A 20,295-nucleotide genomic window follows, 5' to 3' on the forward strand; every position below is an offset into this window, starting at 1 on the left:
TCCCGTCTGTCCGGAATAGCTCCGACTCCCAACGTCTCACGGGCAAAGCCTTGTCAGCGCTGATGGCCTGAAGTCTTTTGATAAGTACTCCATGGAAATCATTCTCCTGGATTTCTTCAAGAGGGACTTGGATGGACTCTCTGATCCCAACACCCACCTCCCTTGGAGCTGGACTCACCCGTGTTGCCCCTGGACTTAGTCAGGACCAACTGCGTCCAGCCTCCGTGTTGGGCAGAAGGGAGCTGGCGGAGGCCCTGGACCTGGGTCCACACCATGTGAGCCTGGTTTGGAGGTAAATGGATGACTTTGCACACCCAGGGACAAGCATTTTCCAGTACTTGTCGTGACCAATCCTCTACTCACCTTTTCCCAAGTGTTGCTGAATTCAGGGCAGCTCTCGGTGGTTCGGGATTTTCTGCATCAGTGGATGCTAAAAGGTCAATTGACAGGTGACTCTCCAGGTGTGCTTGTCTGTGAAGTGACACTCTCGTTCTGGAAAAGGTTGGAGGCTATGATGTAATGATTTCCCCAATTCACAGGTGGGAAGAGAGAGGCAGAGAGAGGCAATTACTTGTCTCAAGCCCCAGTAAGAGTCCACTCCAGAACCCACGTGGGCAGGTGGTCGCTTCTCACCTCTGGGTCTTGGGTCCTGGGTAAAATGCTCTTGGAAGATCCCGGCACAACCCCAGGGACCGGATGCAACGGTCAGGATGGAGGCAGGCCTGAGGGTGGGTGGGGAACAGGTTCTGCCTGTGGCCCAGCAACCTTCTCTGCCTCCTTCTCCCCCTTTTGCTGGTGGCCTGGACCACATGACTTACTGGCGCTGTGTGTTCACAGCCTTCCACAGCCTTCACAACTCTGCTCTCCCTGCCCCCACGCTGCCCTTCATGCCCCCAGTCAAGCAGCCCATCTTCTCCCATTTCAGGAATATGGGCAGTGAAGGAGGCAGATTTGATGCCATCTGACTCCTGTGCCTGTTTATGTCAGAAAGCCTGGCCTTCCCACCCAGCACTGCCCAGCCGTCCACAGGCCGTTTCAACATCCCCCTCCCCCTTGGTTTGCCCCCCACACCCTCGCGTGCCCAGTTTTCAAGGCTTGTAGAAATGAAGTCTGCTCCGTGAAACACTGCCACCCAATCACAGTGCTCGCTGGACAGGGTCCACTGGTCTGTTCTGGGATCACCCCGTCTTCTTCAGTGGGTGCAGATCTGGCAAGGACCTCCTGGTGCTCACGGTGCCCTGAGGCCTGGCAGCCCCTCTTCACTTCAAACAGCCTGTGCCAGCCGCCTCCATCACCTAAGTCCATCTGGAGGCTTGTGGTCCAGCCAGAAGTCAGACCGTTCTGTAGCTCAGGTGGTGACCCTCTCCCATTCTAAAGGATGAGATCACTCAATGCTGGGAGGAGAATACAGTAACTTATTAAAGTTTACTTGTTCCCTTTTTAATGTTAAAAAGAGAAAAGAATGTGCAGTTCTGAGCTTCAGGAAGGCCTGACCGATCAATATCAACCCTTATAAAAAGAGGCAGCGAGGGACTTCCTGGTGGTCCAGTGGCCAAGACTCTGAGCTCCCAATACAGGGGTCCTAGGATCAATCCCTGGTCAGGGAACTAGATCCCACATGCCACAACAAAAGATCGAAGATTCAAGTACCACAGCTAAGATGTTACACAGACAAACAAATACATTTTTTTTTTTACTAGTTTAAAGAGAGATCCAGAGGTTGGAGGAGTCAGGGGCAGTCCCAAGGGTGTGGGGGCAGGGAAGAGGAACTCTTATGAATCCCAGGGTGGGGGAGGCATGAGCAATGATCTTTAGATCCCTGTCCTGGACAATACGTAACATTACCTGAGGCTCGGGGAGTAGTCACCCCGTGCCTTTTCCAGACCAGAGTCCCGCTCCTTCGAGTAGAGGGCAAGTTACTGAGTCCCTGTTCACTCTGCTAGCCACAAAACAGGCCAAAGAATCGGGTGACAAGGTGTTAAGGTAAGGAATAACCAGCAAATCGAGAAGATGGAAGCCTAGCATCTCATGATAACCATCTTACCGGGTCTTATCAGTCCAGTGTCTTTTATAGAACACAGAGGAGGAAGAGGAGAGGAAGGGAAATAAAAAGGCCATCAATCTTGCAAATACTTCCTGTAATGGCCAGTGTCAGAGAGGGGATGAGTCTATTTCTTCTTTCTTGCAATCGTTCATGGGTGGACAGGGTCAGAATGACTTCCTGAACAAAGGCAGTTTGGTTCAACATTCAGGCAGAGGGTCAGGGCTCCCCAAGGCAGGCCGTTATGTATAGACACCGTCCTTTTAGCGAAAAAAGCCACGCGACGCCAAGGTCAAAGTGAGAGATACAGACCCAACAAGGAGTCAGATCATGTCCTTCCCTGTAACAGACACACAGCTTAAAGCCATCTTCAAGACTCAGAAACCACTTCCCCACTCCTGTCTTCCCTTCTTTTTCGGGGTCTCCCTGCCCTCACCTCCCAGTTTGCCCCTGCTCTCACAGGCAGCATTGGCCTTCTGTCCTCCTGCTCCCTCCTTTTTTCTCCTCCTTTTCCCCTCCTTTTTCTCCTCCTCATCTTTTCCTCCTTGCTCAGTTAGGGAGCCGCTGGAAGGGTCTCCTTCTTCCTCTTTTGGCCTCCTGCCTGGGATGTTCAGGGCTTCCGCAACCAGCTCTTCAGAACCTCTGAAAAAGGCACCGCTCTACCCTCAGTTAGCCTGTGATCTTTGGTGAGTCTAAAACCCCTCTCCAAACACTGATGCTGAACAGAACTCACCACTCATGGTTGAAGATAGATTCCCCCATCTCAAGTCCCCTGAGCCAGACCAGAAACGGATAACTGTCTCCTGTCTTTTTCCTTTTGATATGACCTCATGTTTTCTTGCAGGGGAGTTGCAAGAATTGGGCCAAAAAAAATTCTCATGTCCCTGTAACTCAGGTTCTGGGATCAGTAACATTTAGCATGTTTGCCTTCTCTCTCTAGACAATAGACATAGACAAATAGATGTGGTTATAAGATATAGATAGTGATTTTTTTTTTTTGGTAACTGCTGGAAATTAGGTTGCAGACACTGTGGCTCTTCGATCCTAAATATCTCGATGTATTCCCCAAGAACAGACTTTCTCTTATGTATCCACAGTACAGTTTTCAAAATTGCCCATGTAACATCAGTGCAGCTCTGTGACTTCATTCATGGCTTACATGTACACTTTGCCAATCGTCCCCACAACGTCATTTAGGGCTGTTGTCCCTCCAGGCCAGAATCAAATCCAGAGCTGTGTGTTGCTCAGATGTCTCTGGTCTCCTTTAATCTGTCCGACTCTTTGAGTCCCTATGGAGTCCATGGAATTCTCCAGGCCAGAATACTGGAGTGGGTAGCCTTTCCCTTCTCCAGGGGATCTTCCTAACCCAGGGATCGAACCCAGGTCTCCTGCATTGCGGGCGGATTCTTTACCAGCTGAGCCACCAGGGAAGCCCAACAACACTGGAGTGGGTAACCTGTCCCTTCTCCAGAGGATCTTCCCAACCCAGGGATTGAACCCAGAAGGCTACAGGGGCGATGTGTGTTAGTATCTCATTGCTGCTATAACATGTTACCACAAGCTTAGTGGCTTGCTGCTGCTGCTGCTGCTAAGTCGCTTCAGTCGTGTCCGACTCTGTGCAACCCCACAGATGGCAGCCCACCCGGCTCCCCTGTCCCTGGGATTCTCCAGGCAAGAACATTGGAGTGGGTTGCTGTTTCCTTCTCCAATGTGTGAAAGTGAAGTCGCTCAGTCGTGTCCGACTCTTAGCGACCCCATGGACTGCAGCCTACCAGGCTCCTTCGTCCATGGGATTTTCCAGGCAAGAGTACTGGAGTGGGTTGCCATTGCCTTCTCCGGCTTAGTGGCTTACAAAAGCACAATTTTATTATCGGGTTGGCAAAAAAGTCCATTCAGGTTTATCCATAAGATGGTATGGAATATTTTAGTTGAAGTTTGGAAGTCCACAAGGGGTTTCACTGGGTTAAAATCAAAGTGTTAGCAGACTCTGTTCCTTTCGGAAGTTCTAGAGGACAATTGGTTTCTTTGCCTTTTAGAGCCACACAATCTGTGGCTCATGACCCCTTCCTCCACCTTCAAAGTCAGCACTACATCATGTTTAAATCTCTCTCTGACTCTTCTGCCACCCTCTTCTGTCTTTTAAGGACCCTTGTGATTACAATGAATCCACCCAGATAATCCAGAATAATCTCCCTGATTTAAGATCCTTCCTTTAATCACATCTGCAAAGACTCTTTTGACATGTAAGACAACATATTCGCAGGTTCTGAGTATTGGGATGTGGACAAGCCAGCATCCTGTCATTTCTTGAACACTTGCTTGCTTTCTGGCATAAGATGTCCTGGGCTAAGACTTCCAGGATTCCCTGAGAAGCACTGCTCTACCCCGATTCCTATAGAGAAGCTTCTGCTCCGTAAATTCTGAAGCCCCTTGCCCTCCAGCCAGCCCCTCTGGAGTCCTCCAACCTGAAAGTCACACTTTCCCATCTGCTTCCTGCCCTACCCTGGTTCCTGGTTTATGCCTCAGCTCCTTCATCTGTATAATGGGGCTAGTAATATCTCACTGGGCAGTTGTGATGATAAAATAGATGACCTAGGAAAAGGGCTTGACCCAGTGCCAGGTAGGAGGCAGACACCTGCAAGGGTGTTTCATCAGTCCTCTCCTAACTGTCCCATCCCTTCTTTTTAGGTCCTCAGAGGCACATTCTCTGCTTTAATTTACTATTTTATTCATTGCCTGCCCCTCCCCATTTCTGTTTCTCTTGTCATCCACTCCTTGTAGTCACACCTGAAGATATATGCAATATCTGACTTTCCAACCCATCTTCCAGGCAGTTAATACATTATTTTTTTTTTAACTTTTAACAAAAGTATTTTAACTACAAAATGCTTTTCAGGAGTCCACAAGTTTTACATCTCTAAAAAAACGACAAAATTTTTAGGGTTCAAAAATTCTGTTCTTCAAAAGAAATGACTAAGTGTTTTCTTCTATAGTTTCAATCTTTCTACACTCAACTATTTGACTGCTCTGTGCTACCCCAGACAGACCTGACTTGACTGGACTGCTTTATGTGTTACTAACTTTCACAAAAGAAAGTTAAAAAAGGAGTTTGTAGTCAATGCAAATCTCTAATACAATGTTTAATGCAATATCTAACACAAAAGAAGATTTAAAAAGATCATTTCTTTCCTCATTTGATTTGCCAGGAGTTAATTTTCTGTAAAAGCAAAAAGAAAAAAAAAAATTTACAAGTTGTAACACTGAGGGTTCCTTTCTCACTCAAGATGTTTGCTACTCAAAATGACAACAATTACATCTTTAAGAATATAATGAAACGGGTGGAAAACAGCAATACAATTGACAAAGTGTAGATGTTAAATAAACTAAAGATTTTTTAAGGGAGGAAGGATTAGAAGCTTGGGGAAATCCAGAATTTGGAAAAAAAAAAAGGAAAGAGAAAAAGATGTCCTCAACTGCGACCCCTCTGTTTATCAGTAGCGTCTTGGCTGCAGGACGGAGCGCTGGATCATGATCTATATCGACCACAGTAAGGAGAAGGGATCTTCTGTACCGGTGATCACAGCCTTCATATCTGTCGTACCCACGATCGTACCCTCTATCAGAGTAAGAGACTCGGTTCTGCCTCGTCCTGCGCCTCCACACTCCCGCCACCGCCGTAGGACGGTCTGCCAGTGTCTATACCTGGGCCCCCTGGGTGATAGAACAATCCACACAAACTCTCCTACCACCCAGTTCCGGCCCATTTGCCCTTTGAGTCATCTACTCTCTCTAAATAAACAAAAGCATACCCTCGGGATCATCCAGTTCGTGGGTCATAAACCACATTGACGCCACTCAGTGGTCGTACCATTGAGTGTACAGGCTGAGGGGTTCACCCGGCTGCCTGCATGTCTCCTCTGGTTAGAGACTGGAGAGTGACGTCGGCTCCTTTGACGCCGGTATCCTGATGCACCTGACCTACTTCGAGATCGTCTCTCTGGCCTCAAAGTTGTTCTCCTCTACATCACTCGTGCCAGCCAGGCACTCCCCAGAACTAAATAAGAGACAGGTCTCGGCTTGAGGACCAATGGCCTAATCAACTCGATAACTGGATGGTGAGGAAGAGGGAAGGGTCAGCAACAACAGCCCCTCCACTCCACTCCTGCTCTGGCAAAAAGGCGCCACCAATGCCTTATTTTAAAAATACACAGCAGAAAAGTATTTTGTTGTTGTTGTTATTCAGTCACTAAGTTGGGTCTGACTCTTCGTGACCCCCATGGACTGCAGAACACCAGGCTCCCCTGTCCTCCACTATCTCCCAAATTTGCTTAAACTCATGTCCATCGAGTTGGTGATGCCATCCAACCATCTCATCTTCTGTCATCCCCTTCTCCTCCTGCCTTCAATCTTTCCCAGCATCAGGGTCTTTTCTAATGAGTCAGCTCTTTGCATCAGGTGACCAAAGTATTGGAGCTTCAAGTTCAGTATCAGGCCTTCCAATGAATATTAAGGATTGATTTCTTTTAGGATTGACCAGTTTCATCTTCTTGCAGTCCAAGGGACACTCAAGAGTCTTCTCCAGCACCACAGTTCAAAAGCATCAACTCTTCAACACTCAGCTTTCTTTATGGTCCAGCTCTCACGTTTGTACATGAGTACTGGAAAAACCACAGCTTTGCCTCTACGGATGCTTTTGGGATGTTTGTTGGCAAAGTGATGTCTGTCCTACTCAGTACATAGTCTAGGTTTGTCAGAGCTTTCCTTCCAAGGAACAAGAGTCTTTTAATTTCACGGCTGCAGTCACCTTCTACAGTGATTTTGGAGCCCCCCCCCAAATAAAATCTGTCACTGTTTCCACATTTCCCCTTTCTCTTTGCCATGAAGTGATGGGACTGGATGCCATGATCTTAGTTTTTTGAATGTTGAGTTTTAAGCCAGCTTTTTCACTCTCCTCTTTCACTTTCATCAAGAGGCTCTTTAGTTCTTCTTTGATTTCTGCCATAAGGGTGATGACATCTGCATACTTGAGGTTGTTGATGTTTCTCTCGGCAATCTTGATTCCACCCTGTTATTCATCCAGTCTGGAATTTTGTATGAGCATAACTTGTACTCTGCATACAAGTTAAATAAGCAAGGTGTTGAGATACAGACTCGATGTACTCCTTTCCCAATTTTGAACTAGTTTGTTCCTTGTCTGGTTCTAACTGTTGCTTCTTGACCTGCATACAGATTTCTCAGGAGGCAGGTAAGTTGGTCGGATACTCCCATCTCCTTAAGAATTTTCCACAGTTTGTTGTGATCCACACAGTCAAAGGCTTTAGCATACTCGATGAAGCAGAAGTAGATGTTTTTCTGGAATTCTCTTTCTCCCATACACGCCAATGTTCATAGCAGCACTATTTACAACAACCAAGAAATGGAAGCAACCGCAACGTCCATTAACAGGTCTGTGTTTGAGGGAACAGCAATCAGAGCAGAAAGAGCTCTGTAGGTCCTCATCCAAGTCCTCACATTATACTGGAAAACTGCAGCCCAGATAGAGTGAGAAACTTGAGGAAAGTCCCAAGCACAGGTTGGGGGGGCTGAGTTTAGAACCCAGACTCCCCCTCCAAGGGCTCTCCCAGGTCCCTGATTCAACACAGCTGCAGAATTAAGTCTGACTTGACCCCCAAGACCCGATGGATATTGTGTGTCCAGCTCCCCAACTTCCTGGCTGCCAGGTTCCCTTGCACTCTCAGTTTCCTCATCTGTGAAATGGGGGCCAGAACAGCCCTCCCTTCACGACTGCCAGAGACATGGCAGAAGAGCTGGTCCCGCTCACCTGAGGCCCCATCACCCAGAAAGCTGGGACTGTGCTCCGGACCAAGGGCGTGCGTGTCGGGGTGCGTTAAGGTGCTCACACCGTGCTGACGCTTCCAGGGCACACCTGGGGAGGGGGATGGGGGCGGGGGTCTCGGCTCGAGGGACCTCATTGGCTGGTGGGGCGGGTGATGCAGCCCGGGGGCGGGGCTTGGGCTCCCGCCTGAGCTTCACCTCTTGGCCACAAGTCCTACTTTGCACTCAACCAGTGAAGCTTCCCGCTGGAGCACCCCCTCTCTGCCCCGTCCGCCAGCGATCACCCGCTCCCGACCCTGTTCCGGCCGCATCCCTGGGTCCGACCCCGTCGCCATGAGCTGCTTCGAGAAGGAGGGCAGCTGGAGCCTATCCTTCGCGGGCGCGGGTTTCCTGGGCCTCTACCACGTGGGGGTGGTCCACTGCCTGAGGCAGCGCGCCCCCCGCCTCCTCCGCGGCGCCAGCCGCTTCTATGGCTCCTCCTCCGGGGCGCTCGTAGCCGTCAGCGTCGTCAGCGGCTTGTCTGTTGGTGAGTCCGGCGACTGTCTGCGTGGACCAGGAGCGCAGGGAGCATCGGCTTGCATGCCCCAGTCGACGCTGATTCCAACCCGCGAGGGTGGGCTTGGAGAGGGGTGTCTCAGGGAGCCTGGCGCGGTGCCCTGCGCTCCCTACAGCCAGCCCCTTCCCACTTAATCCTTATGAGAACCCCAAGGACGTGGGACCACCGGCATCCCCATTTTCCAGAGGATAGATCTGAGGTTTAGAGCCTGGAAGACTGTTCCCAAGGTCAAGAGGCTGCACAGAGCATTTATTTATTTATTTTAATATTTATTTATTTGGCTGTGCCTGGTCCCTTAGTTGTGGCATGCAGGATCTTTTAGTTGCAGCATGTGGGATCTAGGGATCCCTGACCAGGGATGGAACCCAGGCCCCTTGCTTTGGGAGCCCAGAGTCTTAGCCACTGGACGACCAGGGAAGCCCCCTGCACAGAGCGTTTGGAAGCAGCACTGGATGCAAATTCTGAGCTGGAGTGGAGGGGGGAGACCATTCATTCCCATGGCACCCGGGAGGGAGGTCAGGGGCTGAGGACCCCCCTCCCTCCCCCACCCTGCAGACTTGTGCTGCTCCCGCCTCATGGCCGTGGTCAAGCAAGTGGAGCAGCTGAGCCTAGGCATCTTCCACCCTGCCTTCACGCCCATCGAGACCATCAGGCAGGACCTGCAAGACTGGATGCCCGCCGACGTTCACATCCTGGCCTCCCAGCGGCTGGGCATCTCGCTGACCCACTGGCCCGACGGTGAGAACGTCATTGTCACCGACTTCGCCACCCGCGATGAGGTCATCGAGGTGAGCAGGGGGCGGGACCCAGGGCCTGGCAGCAGGTGCGTGAGTGCCATCTCCTGCCCCAGTGACCTGCAGGCGCCTTCCAGGGCAGACTCTGCTCTGGGGCCCTGGGAAGGGGGTGCGGATCAAGCAGGAGATAGACCTCATTTTGTTTACTAACGAGGGAGTTGAGTTGCACAGGGGGGGCGGCCACGTGAGTATGGCTCCCGAGCCTGCTGTTCGGAGGCCTCTCAGCTGTACACGGAGGGTATGGCTGGGGTAGAGCGGTCAACTCAGGCTTCTTCAGTCGGGGCCCCCCTGGGTCTGCTCTTCCTGGAGGGGGGGGTGCCTGTCCACCCTAACCTGGTCCTCAAGGTGCTTTTTGATGCAGCAGGGAAGCATCGATTCTCTATTATGTGCCAGTCACCACCCCAAGTGGGGACAGCAGAATGACACAGACAAAAATCCTTGTCTTCTGGGGGCTCCTATTCAAACCTGTGAGGGTACAGATAATGGCCACAAGCTCATGTAACGAAATAAGAAACAATCCAGTGTTGGAATAAAATCGGGGGATACAACAGGGAGCCCCTGAATCAAGGAGGGGCAGGGTCCCTGGGGAGCTCAGAGAAGTGTCGGGCACAGCTCTGCTCAGCCTTGCCACCCGGGTCCCTGCAACAGAATCCTCTTCACCATGGTGCCCCATCGCCCCACACGGGGACCATCTCTGGGTGCTGACCGGTGTATGCAGTGCTGTGCTAAGTCACTCTATTCGTGTCCAGTTCTTTGCGACCCCCGGACTGTAGCTCACCAGGCTCCTCTGTCCATGGGATTCTCCAGGAGGGAATACTGGGGTGGGTTGCCATGCCCTCCTCGACGGGATCTTCCTGACCCAGGGGTCAAACCTGCGTCTCCGTGTCTCCCGCATCGGCAGGCGGGAAGCCCAGTGTGTGCAAGAGAGGCGCCAGTCCTTTGCTGCGAGTTCAAGTCCATGGGCTCCTGGGACTCCAATGAGTGTCCCAGATCCAGGTCTGGATGGCACATAGTATGAGTGTCCCAGATCCAGGTCTGGATGGCACATAGTATGAGTGTCCCAGATCCGGGTCTGGATGGCACATAGCGCAGGGCCTGGCACTCAGCAGGTGCTCAGTAAACGCTAGCTGCTGGTGCTCTGATGACGAATCCATGGGAACAAAGCTCTCAGCTGCACCTCTACCCTGTCAGAGGTGGGATGGGTTCTGCATCTCCCAGAAAGTGCTAGAGGGATGTTTCCAGAAGTCGAGTCCCAAGAGACAGGTTCTATGCTCGATGAGTCTGGTAGGTCCTAGGTCAGCGGCTTTCAACTAAGGGTGATTTTCCCACCTGGAGACATTTAGCAACATTGGAGACATTTTTGGCTGTGACAGCTCTATGTGAGTTTGTGTGTGTGTGTGTACGCGCGCTTGCGAGCACAAATTACTGACAGCTACAGGGTACAAGCTGGGGATGTTGTTAAACATCCTGCAATGCACAGGACAGCCGCCCTCCCGCCAACGGAGACTTCTCCAGCCCCCAAACGTCACTCGTATCAGGGTCTCTGTTAAGCATCTTTTTCACCGCAGGACTTGTTAGAGCCTCTACTGGGAGGGGTGGACAGTGTTTTCCAAATGGGGAGAGAATCAGGGATCTTGTCAGAGGTGCCCCTGGTAGGATGACCCCTGGTCCAGAGAACACACTTTAGGAGACATACCTAGATTCTCGGTGGAGAATTCCTGGCAGTTGGATAAAGGAGAAATGGCACTTGGTGTCTGTCTATCCTTGAGGGAAAAGTCCCAGCAACAGTCCTGAGTCAGCAAGGGACCTAGCAGGAAGAGGAGGGCAGGTGTCACAATGGACTCCTGTTCAAATCGCCTCCTACGTTTCTGTTTTTTGGCTGCACTCCACAGCCTGCAGGATTTTAGTTCCCTGACCAGGGATTGAACCCTTGCCCCTGCAGTGGAAGCGCTGAGCCCTAAGCACCAAACCCTCAAATCCCTTCTTAACTCTGAGAACTAGGCTGGGACGAGGTGATACCTCCCCTCCCTGGACACGGCTCTCCTGACTCCGGTGTGGGCTGTTCTGGGTTAGTCTGCATGCCCAGAGCGGGTCCTGAACTCTGGGAACGTAAGCGATTGTGTTATCACTGGCTTATCTCCCCAGGCCTTGGTCTGCTCTGTGTACTTCCCTTTCTACTGTGGGACGATTCCTCCCACGTTCAGAGGGAAGGTGAGTGCACTTCGGGGGCTGCCCCAGCCCTACCGAGGGGTGTGTGGGTGGAGGAACCAGGGCTCCTGGAGCACTTATTGGGTGTGTCAGCTGCCCCCACACCCTGGTCCCAGAGGTGCTCAGAGCAGCCCAGGTTAGGGGCTGGCCTGGTGGTTCGGGGCAGCTGGAGGTGACCTGCTGCAGCCAGTTTCCGGGGGTGGCTTCGTGGCCGTGTGGGTGGAGAGCACCTCCAGGGCAGCCAGGCCCCCTGAATTGCAGCGCTACATTGACGGCGCTTTAAGCAACAACCTGCCCTTCGCGGACTCGCCCTCCGCCATCACCGTGTCGCCCTTCCATGGGACGGTGGACATCTGTCCCCAGAGCAGCTCGGCTAGCATACACGAGCTGAATGCCTTCAACGCCAGCTTCCAGATCTCCACCGAGAACTTCTTCCTGGGCATCACCTCCCTCATCCCCTGCAGCCCCGAGGTAGGTCTGGCCCCCCCACTCCCCGTTACCAGCCTTGAAGGTGTTAGAGGCTTGGCCGTGAGCTAGTGCCCCGTGAGTCAGACCCTGTGCCCGGGAGCCCTCCCCACAAGCTCGGGGCAGTTAGGGTGTGTGTCCTGAGCCTCACGGTCAAGCCCTTAAACACAGCCTGGGCTCCCGATGTGTCCTGACTCATGCTTCATGTCAGGGCAGCACCCCAAGGCCACCTCTGCTGAAATGGGGTTTAAGCCAGGCCTCTGAGGGTGCTATTCAGGGTTAGGCTCGGTGACAAGGTACTGCGGTCATCTCCATTCCTCAGGGAAGGACACCGAGGCTCAGAGAGGGTAAGCAACTTCTTCAAAGTCACACAGCCTGGAAACAGCAAAGCCAGACTTCAGATCCTCAGCTAGCCCGAACCCATGATCAGTCTTAACGGCTGCCCTAGACTGTGGCCAGACTGACCTTCTGTAAGGCAGCAAGGTACAAGCACAGAAAAAGGTGGACAATAGACCCCCGTTTCCTGCTTTTTGCTCTTTGGGAATTTCTGGGACGTGGGTGATTTGATAACCGTTTGTCATCCTAACAAGCTCCTTCATGCCAGTCACACTCTGGCCCTCCCCTAGTCCTCCACTTCTTTTATGGTTGTGTAGTATTTTTTAATTCATGAAACAAAGTCCTGTTCATTTAAGCTGATCCTCCCTACACCCATGGAGTGGACAGAAAATCTCAGCCCAATTTTACAGCTGAGGAAGGCGAGGCCTGCAGGTGACTCTGCTTCTGGTAGGGCTCTGATTGAGAGCCTTGGCCATCTCAGGGTGGTCCTGGCCATGAACACCCAAGGGCAAAGGGCACTGCTGTGTATTGATCTGTAGGGCTCAGACATTCCTGGCCAGGCCTTGTGATCCCATTTTCCAGAGGGGGAAACTGAGGCCAGAAAAGGAGAGTCTGGAGCAAAAGCCCCCAGCCCCCAGGGTGTCTCAGAGTGGGAAGGTGAATGAAGCTGTCGGGAGGGAGTTGCTGGAGAAGATGCCTCCCCCCTGAGGTCCTGGGACTCTCCCCATTCAGTGCTGGCCAGGGACACTCGGGGTCCTCGAGTCCTGCTGAGAGGGGGTCTTGGGAAGCCCAGGCTGCCCTGGGATCCAGTTGAAGATGAGTCTCTGGCCTGTGGCTACTGGCTCGAGGGGTGGCGCAGGCCTGCTGCACCCCAGCCTCACCTGTGTGTTGGCAGGTAATGGCCGACAGCTGCAGACAAGGCTACTTGGATGCCCTGAGGTTCCTGGAGAGACGCGGTAGGTGGCAGCCCCCCACAGGAGCTGGGCATCACCCCCCCCCCCCATGTGAGTGCCAGGTAGATCCCGCCTCTCAGCTATTTGAGTTCTCAGGGACCTTGGCTCATTCATTCTCTTCCTCAGCGTCTGCTCTGTGCCGGATGCTGGGGACCCAGGGAGGAATCGCACATGTCTCCTAGTCTCCAGCTGCCTGCTGCCTGGGGCGAGGGGGACAGATCAAGAGAGAGACATCCCCCGGGATGATGGAGGGATGCTCAGGGTCACGGGAGCCCAGTGGGGGCACCTGACCCAGTCTGGTGGGTGGGGTGGGCAACGAGGACTTCCTGGAGGTGGTGACTGATACGCTGGGTTTTAACTAGTCATGAAGGCTACAGAAATATTGACAATGGGAAGGAAGAGGGCACTTTAGGCAGGGAGAAGAAGGGCAAGAGCAAAGGCACAGAACTTGGCACTTCGAGGGTGCATACATCAGTGGGGCCATAGGGGTGTGTGTGTGTGTGTGTGTGTGTGAGACAGAGCACTGGGCCGGTCAGAGAGGTCTTCTTAGCTGGAGAGCTTGGCTGTCATCCCACAGGGCCGTGCTCTTCAACATGGTAGAGCTGAGACTTGAACTCAGGCCGTCTGGCTCCAGAGCCCATGTCCCTTGACCCCCACTCTATGGCCCCAAACCCTCGGCAGCAGGAAGCACTCACTGAGCACATAATATGTTCAGACATAGAAAGCTCCGACCTAGGCTCGAGCCTTGTGTATTCATTGCATCTGAACAACCACACACAGCAGGTCCTAAGTTTCCCCCCCATTTTCTAGGGAGGGAAGCCACGTGCGGAGCTGTTAGATCACGGAGCTGGCGGTGGTGACCCCAGGATCCGAGTCTTAGGCTGGGTCTTCTGGGCCTGGGGCCTGTGAACCCCTAGAAAGCACACAGGAATCAGACGGCAGACAGAGTGGGGCCAGGGAGCGCAGGACGAAGTCATTCAGGACCCGCCGAGGGCCCGCCCATCCTGCAGCCAACGGGTCCCCAGAGCTGGCTTTGGGCGCCAAGGGGCGCGGGTGGGGAGGGCCGCATGGGGTGCTGGTGAGGTCAGTGTCACCGGGAGGCTCCAGCTGTGGCGTCCCCCCTCTCCCCCCACCCAGGACTCACCAAGGAGCCAGTACTGTGGAGCTTGGTGTCTAAGGAACCCCCAGCCCCAGCTGATGGGGCCCCAGGCGCTGCCCACGACGGAGGCCAGGAGGCAGGCCTGTCGCTCAACTGGGCGGTGCCCAACGTGCTGGTCAAGGACGTGCCCGACTTTGAGCAGCTCTCCCCGGAGCTGGAGGCTGGTACTGCCCCTCCCGTCCCATCTGGGCTCACCTTCCAGGTGCCCTGCATGTGGGGGGGCCCGGGGCCGGGGACCCCGCCTTGAAGGTGTTCGTGGTCTGCAAGAGGAGAGGACTCAGGCGTGCCAGGCATGATGCCCAGGGCCTCTTACACCTTGCCCCCTTCACTCCTCACCACAACCCGAGCGGGCCCGAGTGTTTTTCATCACCTATTTTGCTGATGAGGAAACTGAAGCTCAGAGAAGGGAAGGGGCTCACCAAGGTCTCAGGACCCACAACTGGGGGATTCGAACCCAAGTCTGTGCCTGAGAAAGCCAGGTCTTTGCCCACTGCCCAGGGAAGGGCAGAAGGTGCCGAGGGGCAAAGGAGAGGCACACACAGGCTTTCCAGGTGGAGACAGACTCATTTTATCCCCTGCCCCAAATACTCTGAGGATGGTACTGAATGGTCCCCCCTGGACAGTTGAGGAAACCATAGCACAGAGAGCTTAAGTGACCTGCCCAAGGTCACCCAGCTGGCAAAGCAATTAGTCAGCCCTCCTGCTCGGTGACCTAAAGTCACAAAGGCCCCAACAGGAAAGGACAGGCACATGTCGTGGCCATGGGAGTGGGAGTCTGAGCAGCATCTCAGTGAGGTGTGAATGGAGGAGCTGGCCAAGCAAAAGAGGGGCCAGATGAGCAACCAGGCGGTGGGCGTGGCCTGTGCAAATGTCCTGGGGTTGGTGGGGAGGGGCGGGGGCCCCTGCAGCTGAGGGAGAGGTGGGTTAGCAGCGATCAGATTGGGAAGGATTGGAGGGTGGGGCAGATGGCCTCAAAAGCTGCAGGAGGAAAGAGACTGGGAGCTGCTGGGGTGGGGGCGACCCCTCACTTTCAGAGTTCACGGCTGCTCTGAACTCTGGGTCCCAGTGTTGGCTGCACCTAGCTGAGAGGAGACAGGCTGAAGAGGTGGGAAGCTGGGAGGAGAGGTGATGGTGGTCAAGGCCAGAGCAGGGGCAAGCGGGTGGGTGAGGAAATGAGGCGAGCCCCTCTTTCTGCCTGGAAGACCACAGAGGGCACAAAGACGCAGGTCTGCATCTGGGCTGAGCCCCTGAGGTCCAAGCCTGGGGCTCTGGAACCCCGGCGGTGGCCCTGCCGCCACAAGGGGGCACCAGAGAGTGCCTCTGAAGGCCTTTACAGTATCTCCTAATCCTGGCCGCCTCTACTGATGGAGATCCCACCCGTATCCCATTTTTCAGAGGCGGTGCCCTGGTTCAGGGACAGGAAGGGACCCATCCTGGGCCACACGGCAGGTTACTGGGAGCCAGGTCTTGGGACTGTGTTTTTCAGGAACCTGGAGTTGAGGCTCGTGGTGTGTGCATGGCCAAGCCATAGTCTGGAGGTCAGGATTTGGGTTCTGGCTGTCTGCCAGCCAGGATGCTGGGCCCTTGCACTCTGATCAGTTAAGGGGCTGGGGGCTTAGGAAGTGGTCTTGTGGTCACAGCTGCTGTCATCAATAGCGCCGATGTTATGGGAAGGAGGTATGGTGGGCACTTGTCCCCCCAGGGGCCGCAGCAGACTTTCCAGAGGGGCAGGAGAGGTGGAAGAAGTGCAGGGAGCCTGACAGGTTCCACCCTGGCCCCACCACTTCCTGGCAATGGGCTTGGCTGAGTCACTGCTCTGCTCTGAGCCTCAGTCCACTCATCTGTGAAAGGGGCACACTCTGCCATTTCGGGACTAATGAGGGAGCCTGGGCGGGGCTCCATCAAAGCAGCTGCTTCCCCTGCAGACTGGCTGGGAGTGGGGGTGTCCTCTGTGGGCCGTGGGAGGTGGAGAGGGGCTCGGGCTGTCTTCCCTAAGGGTGACCTTGAGGGGGCAGCTGGAGGGGTGGGGGGGAAACCGTGGCCTCTCTCATAGCACTGAAGAAAGCCTGCATGCGGGACCCCGGTGCCTGGGCCTCTTTCTGCCGCTCGGGGCCCGGGCGGGTGCTGACGTACCTGCTGCTGCCTTGCACGCTGCCCTTTGAGTACGTCTACTTCCGGAGCAGAAGGTGAGGTATGGCCAGGGGTCCTGGGAAGGGTCTGACCTGTTGAGACAGGTGCCTGTGGCAGGAAGGGCAGCTGGCACACTGGGGCGGGGGGCAGAGCAGGGCTGGTGTCCCCACACCGCCTGACGCTGGCTGCAGGCCCTGAGGAGTCTTGGTCTCCTCTGGGAGATGGGACTGATGGGGTGGTTGGGTAACAGCTGTGACTTTAGTCCACTGGAAACGGGGTCTCGTGGTCAGCCTGGACCCTCCCATCTCTAGGATCTTTGGTCCATTGTTCCACTTGTCAGAGCCTCAGAGGGAATGAGTTCTTTCTGAGGGTAGCTCTAGGGGGTGGTCTGCCTCAGATTAACTGTGTGGCCCAGGCCAGGTATCTTGACCTCTCTGGGCCCCAGATTCCTCTTTTGTAAAATGAAGCCTCTCTAGAGCAGACTAGCAGACTAGGCCCTCACTAACCGTCTAACTTTGCTGGTTAATGGATCAATCCCTGTTGTTTGTTCATTCATTCCACCAACAGTTATTGAGGGCCCATCAAGGGTCAAGCCTTGACTGGGGGCCAGGAGGCAGGACCGACTGAGCCCCAGCCCTGACCTTTTGGGGATCACAGCCCACCGATCGTCACATATTTATCTGTGTGATCCAGCTGTGCCTACGGATACCTAGAGAGATCAACAGTGGCTATGGATTCCTAGGAGAGGTGTACAGTGGCTGGGAACTGGGGCAACTCACAAGACAGGCTATGTGATCAGGAAAGGCTGCTTAAAGGAGATAACTTTGGAGCTGTAACCTGAGGAATGAGTAAGAGTCCACTAGGCCAAGAAGGATGGAGCAGCATGTGCAAAGGTCCTGGGGCAGAAGGCAGAGGGAGTAAAGCTCGTCTGAGGAGCAGAAAGGGAGGCTAGTGTGGCTGAAGCCAAAATCTGGAGCGTGTACAAGATGGAGCTGAGGAAGCCGGCAGGGGCTAGACACACAGGGGTCTGTGGCCAGGTGAGGGGTGTGTTCTTTATCCTGATGGTTACAGGAAGGCCAAGGAGGATTCTAGCAGGGAAAGTGTCATGTATTGATCTGTATTTTTTTAAAAGTTCCCCAGTCCCCGGAAGAAGGTCTGTGACAGCGAGTCATGTGTCTCTATCTTGCTCTATGCAGAGTCCATGACTGGGTCAGCCCTGCTGTCTGAACTGCTGGTGACCCAAAGCTGGGAGACAGCTTTCTGCTGATGTGGACTTTTCCTTATGTGGAGCTTTTAGACTGCAACCACAAGTTGAAATCAAAAAAGATAAATGCAAGTTATAGCCATTTCAGTTACAAAAAGGAGATCATTGTAAGAGCATTCATTAATGGAGCCACCTGCCCAGACCACAGGGGTCTTCTCTGTAACCTACATGCTCAACCACAGCATTGGTGATTCAGTGGTAGAATTCTCGCCTGTCACGTGGGAGGCCCGGGTTCGGTTACTGGCCAAAGCAGGGTGATGTTTTGAGGCTTCTCTGGTGACTCAGTCGTAAAGAATCTGCCTGCTAATGCAGGGAGAAGTGAGTTTGATCCCTGGGTCAGGAAGAGACCTGGAGAATGAAATGGCAACCCACTCTAGTATTCTTGCCTGAAAGATCCCATGGACAAAGGAGCCTGGTAGGATACAGTCCATGGGGTCCCAAAAGAATCGGACACAACTTAGCAACTAAACAGCAACAATAGCACCCTCAAAAAACACCCTGGGGCAGAACATAACTTTAAGTTTGGGGTGTCCCTGGTGGCTCAGATGATAAAGAATCTGCCTGCAAAGCCGGAGATGCAGGTTCGATCCCTGGGTCAGGAAGATCTCCTGGAGCAGGAAATGGCAATCTGCTCCAGTATTCTTGCCTGGAAAACCTCATGGACAGAGAAGCCTGGCAAGCTACTGTCCATGGGGTCGAAAACAGTTAGACAAAGTTGAGCGACTGAGCATGCACATACTCAACATATAGGTTACAATGATAGGGGCAGAAGGTCTGGAACCAAGGGAGGGGACGGTTCAATTCACGTTTGGCTTGTCGCAGTACACCCGGTGGGCCGTCTGAGTCTCAGAAAGTGCCTGGCCAGGCGTCCTCTCAGCTGTATTTGGGTGATGCTGCCCTCTGCTGATCCTGTGTGGTCTATGTGGGGAGCCCCAGGAGGATGCTGGGCAGGAGGTCAGATGTGTTAGGAAGCCACCGGCAGCCTAAAGGAGTGTGGATGAAGGGGTGTGAAGGGTGGAGGGCAGTGGCTGTTCAGGGAGGGGGTGGGACAGAAACACGGAGGCGGTGAGGTGATGGTCCTCACTTGCTTAGAGAGAAACTGAGGCCCCCAAAGATTCCCTGACCTGCTGAGATCACACAGCGGATGAACAGGGCAGCAGGGCTGCAGCGCAAGCCAGCCTGACCCCAAAGCCCTGGCCTTTCCACCCCAGGGCTTCCCACTTGTGCCCTTTGGAGTCGATGACCCCGAGGGCCTGGCGGTCTCCATCAAGTTCATGGTCTGTGGGGATCGTTCCCTGCCCCCTGTTGCCTCTGCAGGTGCCGACATGCTCCGCAGTACAGTCAATGCGGCTGGAGCTCCATATCCTGCTTCATCCTTCCTTTAGCCCTGGAGCTTGGGTGCGGGGGACCCTAGCTCTGCTCCAGCCCCGTGGGGAGGGTGGGCTCTCTGCCAGGCTGCACGCTCGGCTGGGCACAGACCAGGGCCGCTGTTGCTGCCTCTTCTCCAGGTTGGTGGCGTGGCTGCCGGATGTGCCGGCCGACTTGCGGTGGATGCAAGGCTTGCTGAGGAGCTTGGCCCTTGAGGTCTATTCCAGGACAAAAGACCAGCTCCTCAGGTTGGTCGGGTGAGACGGGCAGACGGGCCTAGGGCAGGGCAGGTGGCTGCGCTGGGGGAGGGGAGGTGCTCGCTGGTTCCCCGGACCCTGGGCGGGCAGTCGCATCATCCGTGTCCCCATCCACCCATTCGTGCAGCCCCGGAACACATGCTGGGTCCCCGCTGTGGGCCAGACCCATGGTGGCCTCGAGGCAGGAGCTGGCCAGTCACATCCATCAGTCTTGGGGAGGGTCACCCTGCTCCCTTCATCCCCAGGGACGGCCTGAGGTCACGGGGCATGAGTGGATCTCTCTGCTCTGCCAGATCCCCACCAGTCCTCCTGCCATCCTTCCAGATTTCCCCCGGGCCTGGTGTGGGGTGTCCCCAACCTGCCCTCCCTCCTCACTGGAGACCCCAGCCTTCCCCCCTCCCACCCCGCCCCTTACACCCACCTGGCACCATTTGCTAAACAAGGAAGTCGGCACTGTGTTCCCAGGCAGCGGCTACCCTGGAACCTTCCTGCTACCCCCGCTTGGCCAGGATAAGGGTTTATTGCTGAATTTGGGAGAAAAGCAACCCAGGGCTTCATCCAATCCTAGGCTCTGAAAATTTGCCTTTGCTGGCTTCTGCTTCTTCCACAGCCTGCTTGTCACCAGCCCCCTCCAGCCTAAAGCCGATCCTCCCAAGGACCTGGCCAAGGAGCCCAGACCCACCCATCAGGCCTGAGGGGACCGTGCCAGCCCAGCCCAGTGACTGGCCTCCCCTGCCTCCCATCATGGCCCTTGTTCTGTGCCCGCACCTGCCCCCAGTCCTTGAGTCCTGACCCATCTCCCAGAGCTCAGAGCCAGACCCCTAGGCCAGGGTGGGCACTGGAATTGTCAGCCACGTGGAGGGTGGAGAGGACAGAGACTCTGTCACAGGCCACGTGAGCAGGTGGCCCCCAGGAGTGAGAAGAGGCCC

General features: G+C 54.4%; 1 protein-coding gene across 1 annotated transcript; it reads left to right on the plus strand.

Annotated features, from left to right (window-relative positions):
- Nucleotides 1-8,209: 8,209 nt before the first annotated feature.
- On the plus strand, nt 8,210-20,061 carry PNPLA5 (patatin like phospholipase domain containing 5). Its single transcript, XM_061123921.1, has 9 exons — nt 8,210-8,402; nt 8,988-9,220; nt 11,372-11,437; nt 11,696-11,905; nt 13,131-13,191; nt 14,326-14,511; nt 16,401-16,533; nt 19,250-19,366; nt 19,977-20,061. Exons 1-9 carry the CDS (start codon nt 8,210-8,212, stop codon nt 20,059-20,061), a joined length of 1,284 nt encoding a protein of 427 aa, XP_060979904.1.
- Nucleotides 20,062-20,295: the final 234 nt, after the last annotated feature.

Source organism: Dama dama, chromosome 22, assembly GCF_033118175.1.
Source record: "Dama dama isolate Ldn47 chromosome 22, ASM3311817v1, whole genome shotgun sequence".
Taxonomy (NCBI): Eukaryota; Metazoa; Chordata; class Mammalia; order Artiodactyla; family Cervidae; genus Dama; species Dama dama.

What these genes read in the sequence shown, in the direction of transcription:
- PNPLA5 (XM_061123921.1), top strand. Translation starts at nt 8,210, where the DNA reads ATGAGCTGCTTCGAGAAGGAGGGCAGCTGGAGCCTATCCTTCGCGGGC. An exon ending in CTCCCACGTTCAGAGGGAAG is followed by an intron (nt 11,438 to 11,695) that starts GTGAGTGCACTT and finishes CCTGAATTGCAG; the next exon opens with CGCTACATTGACGGCGCTTT. An exon ending in TCATCCCCTGCAGCCCCGAG is followed by an intron (nt 11,906 to 13,130) that starts GTAGGTCTGGCC and finishes GTGTGTTGGCAG; the next exon opens with GTAATGGCCGACAGCTGCAG.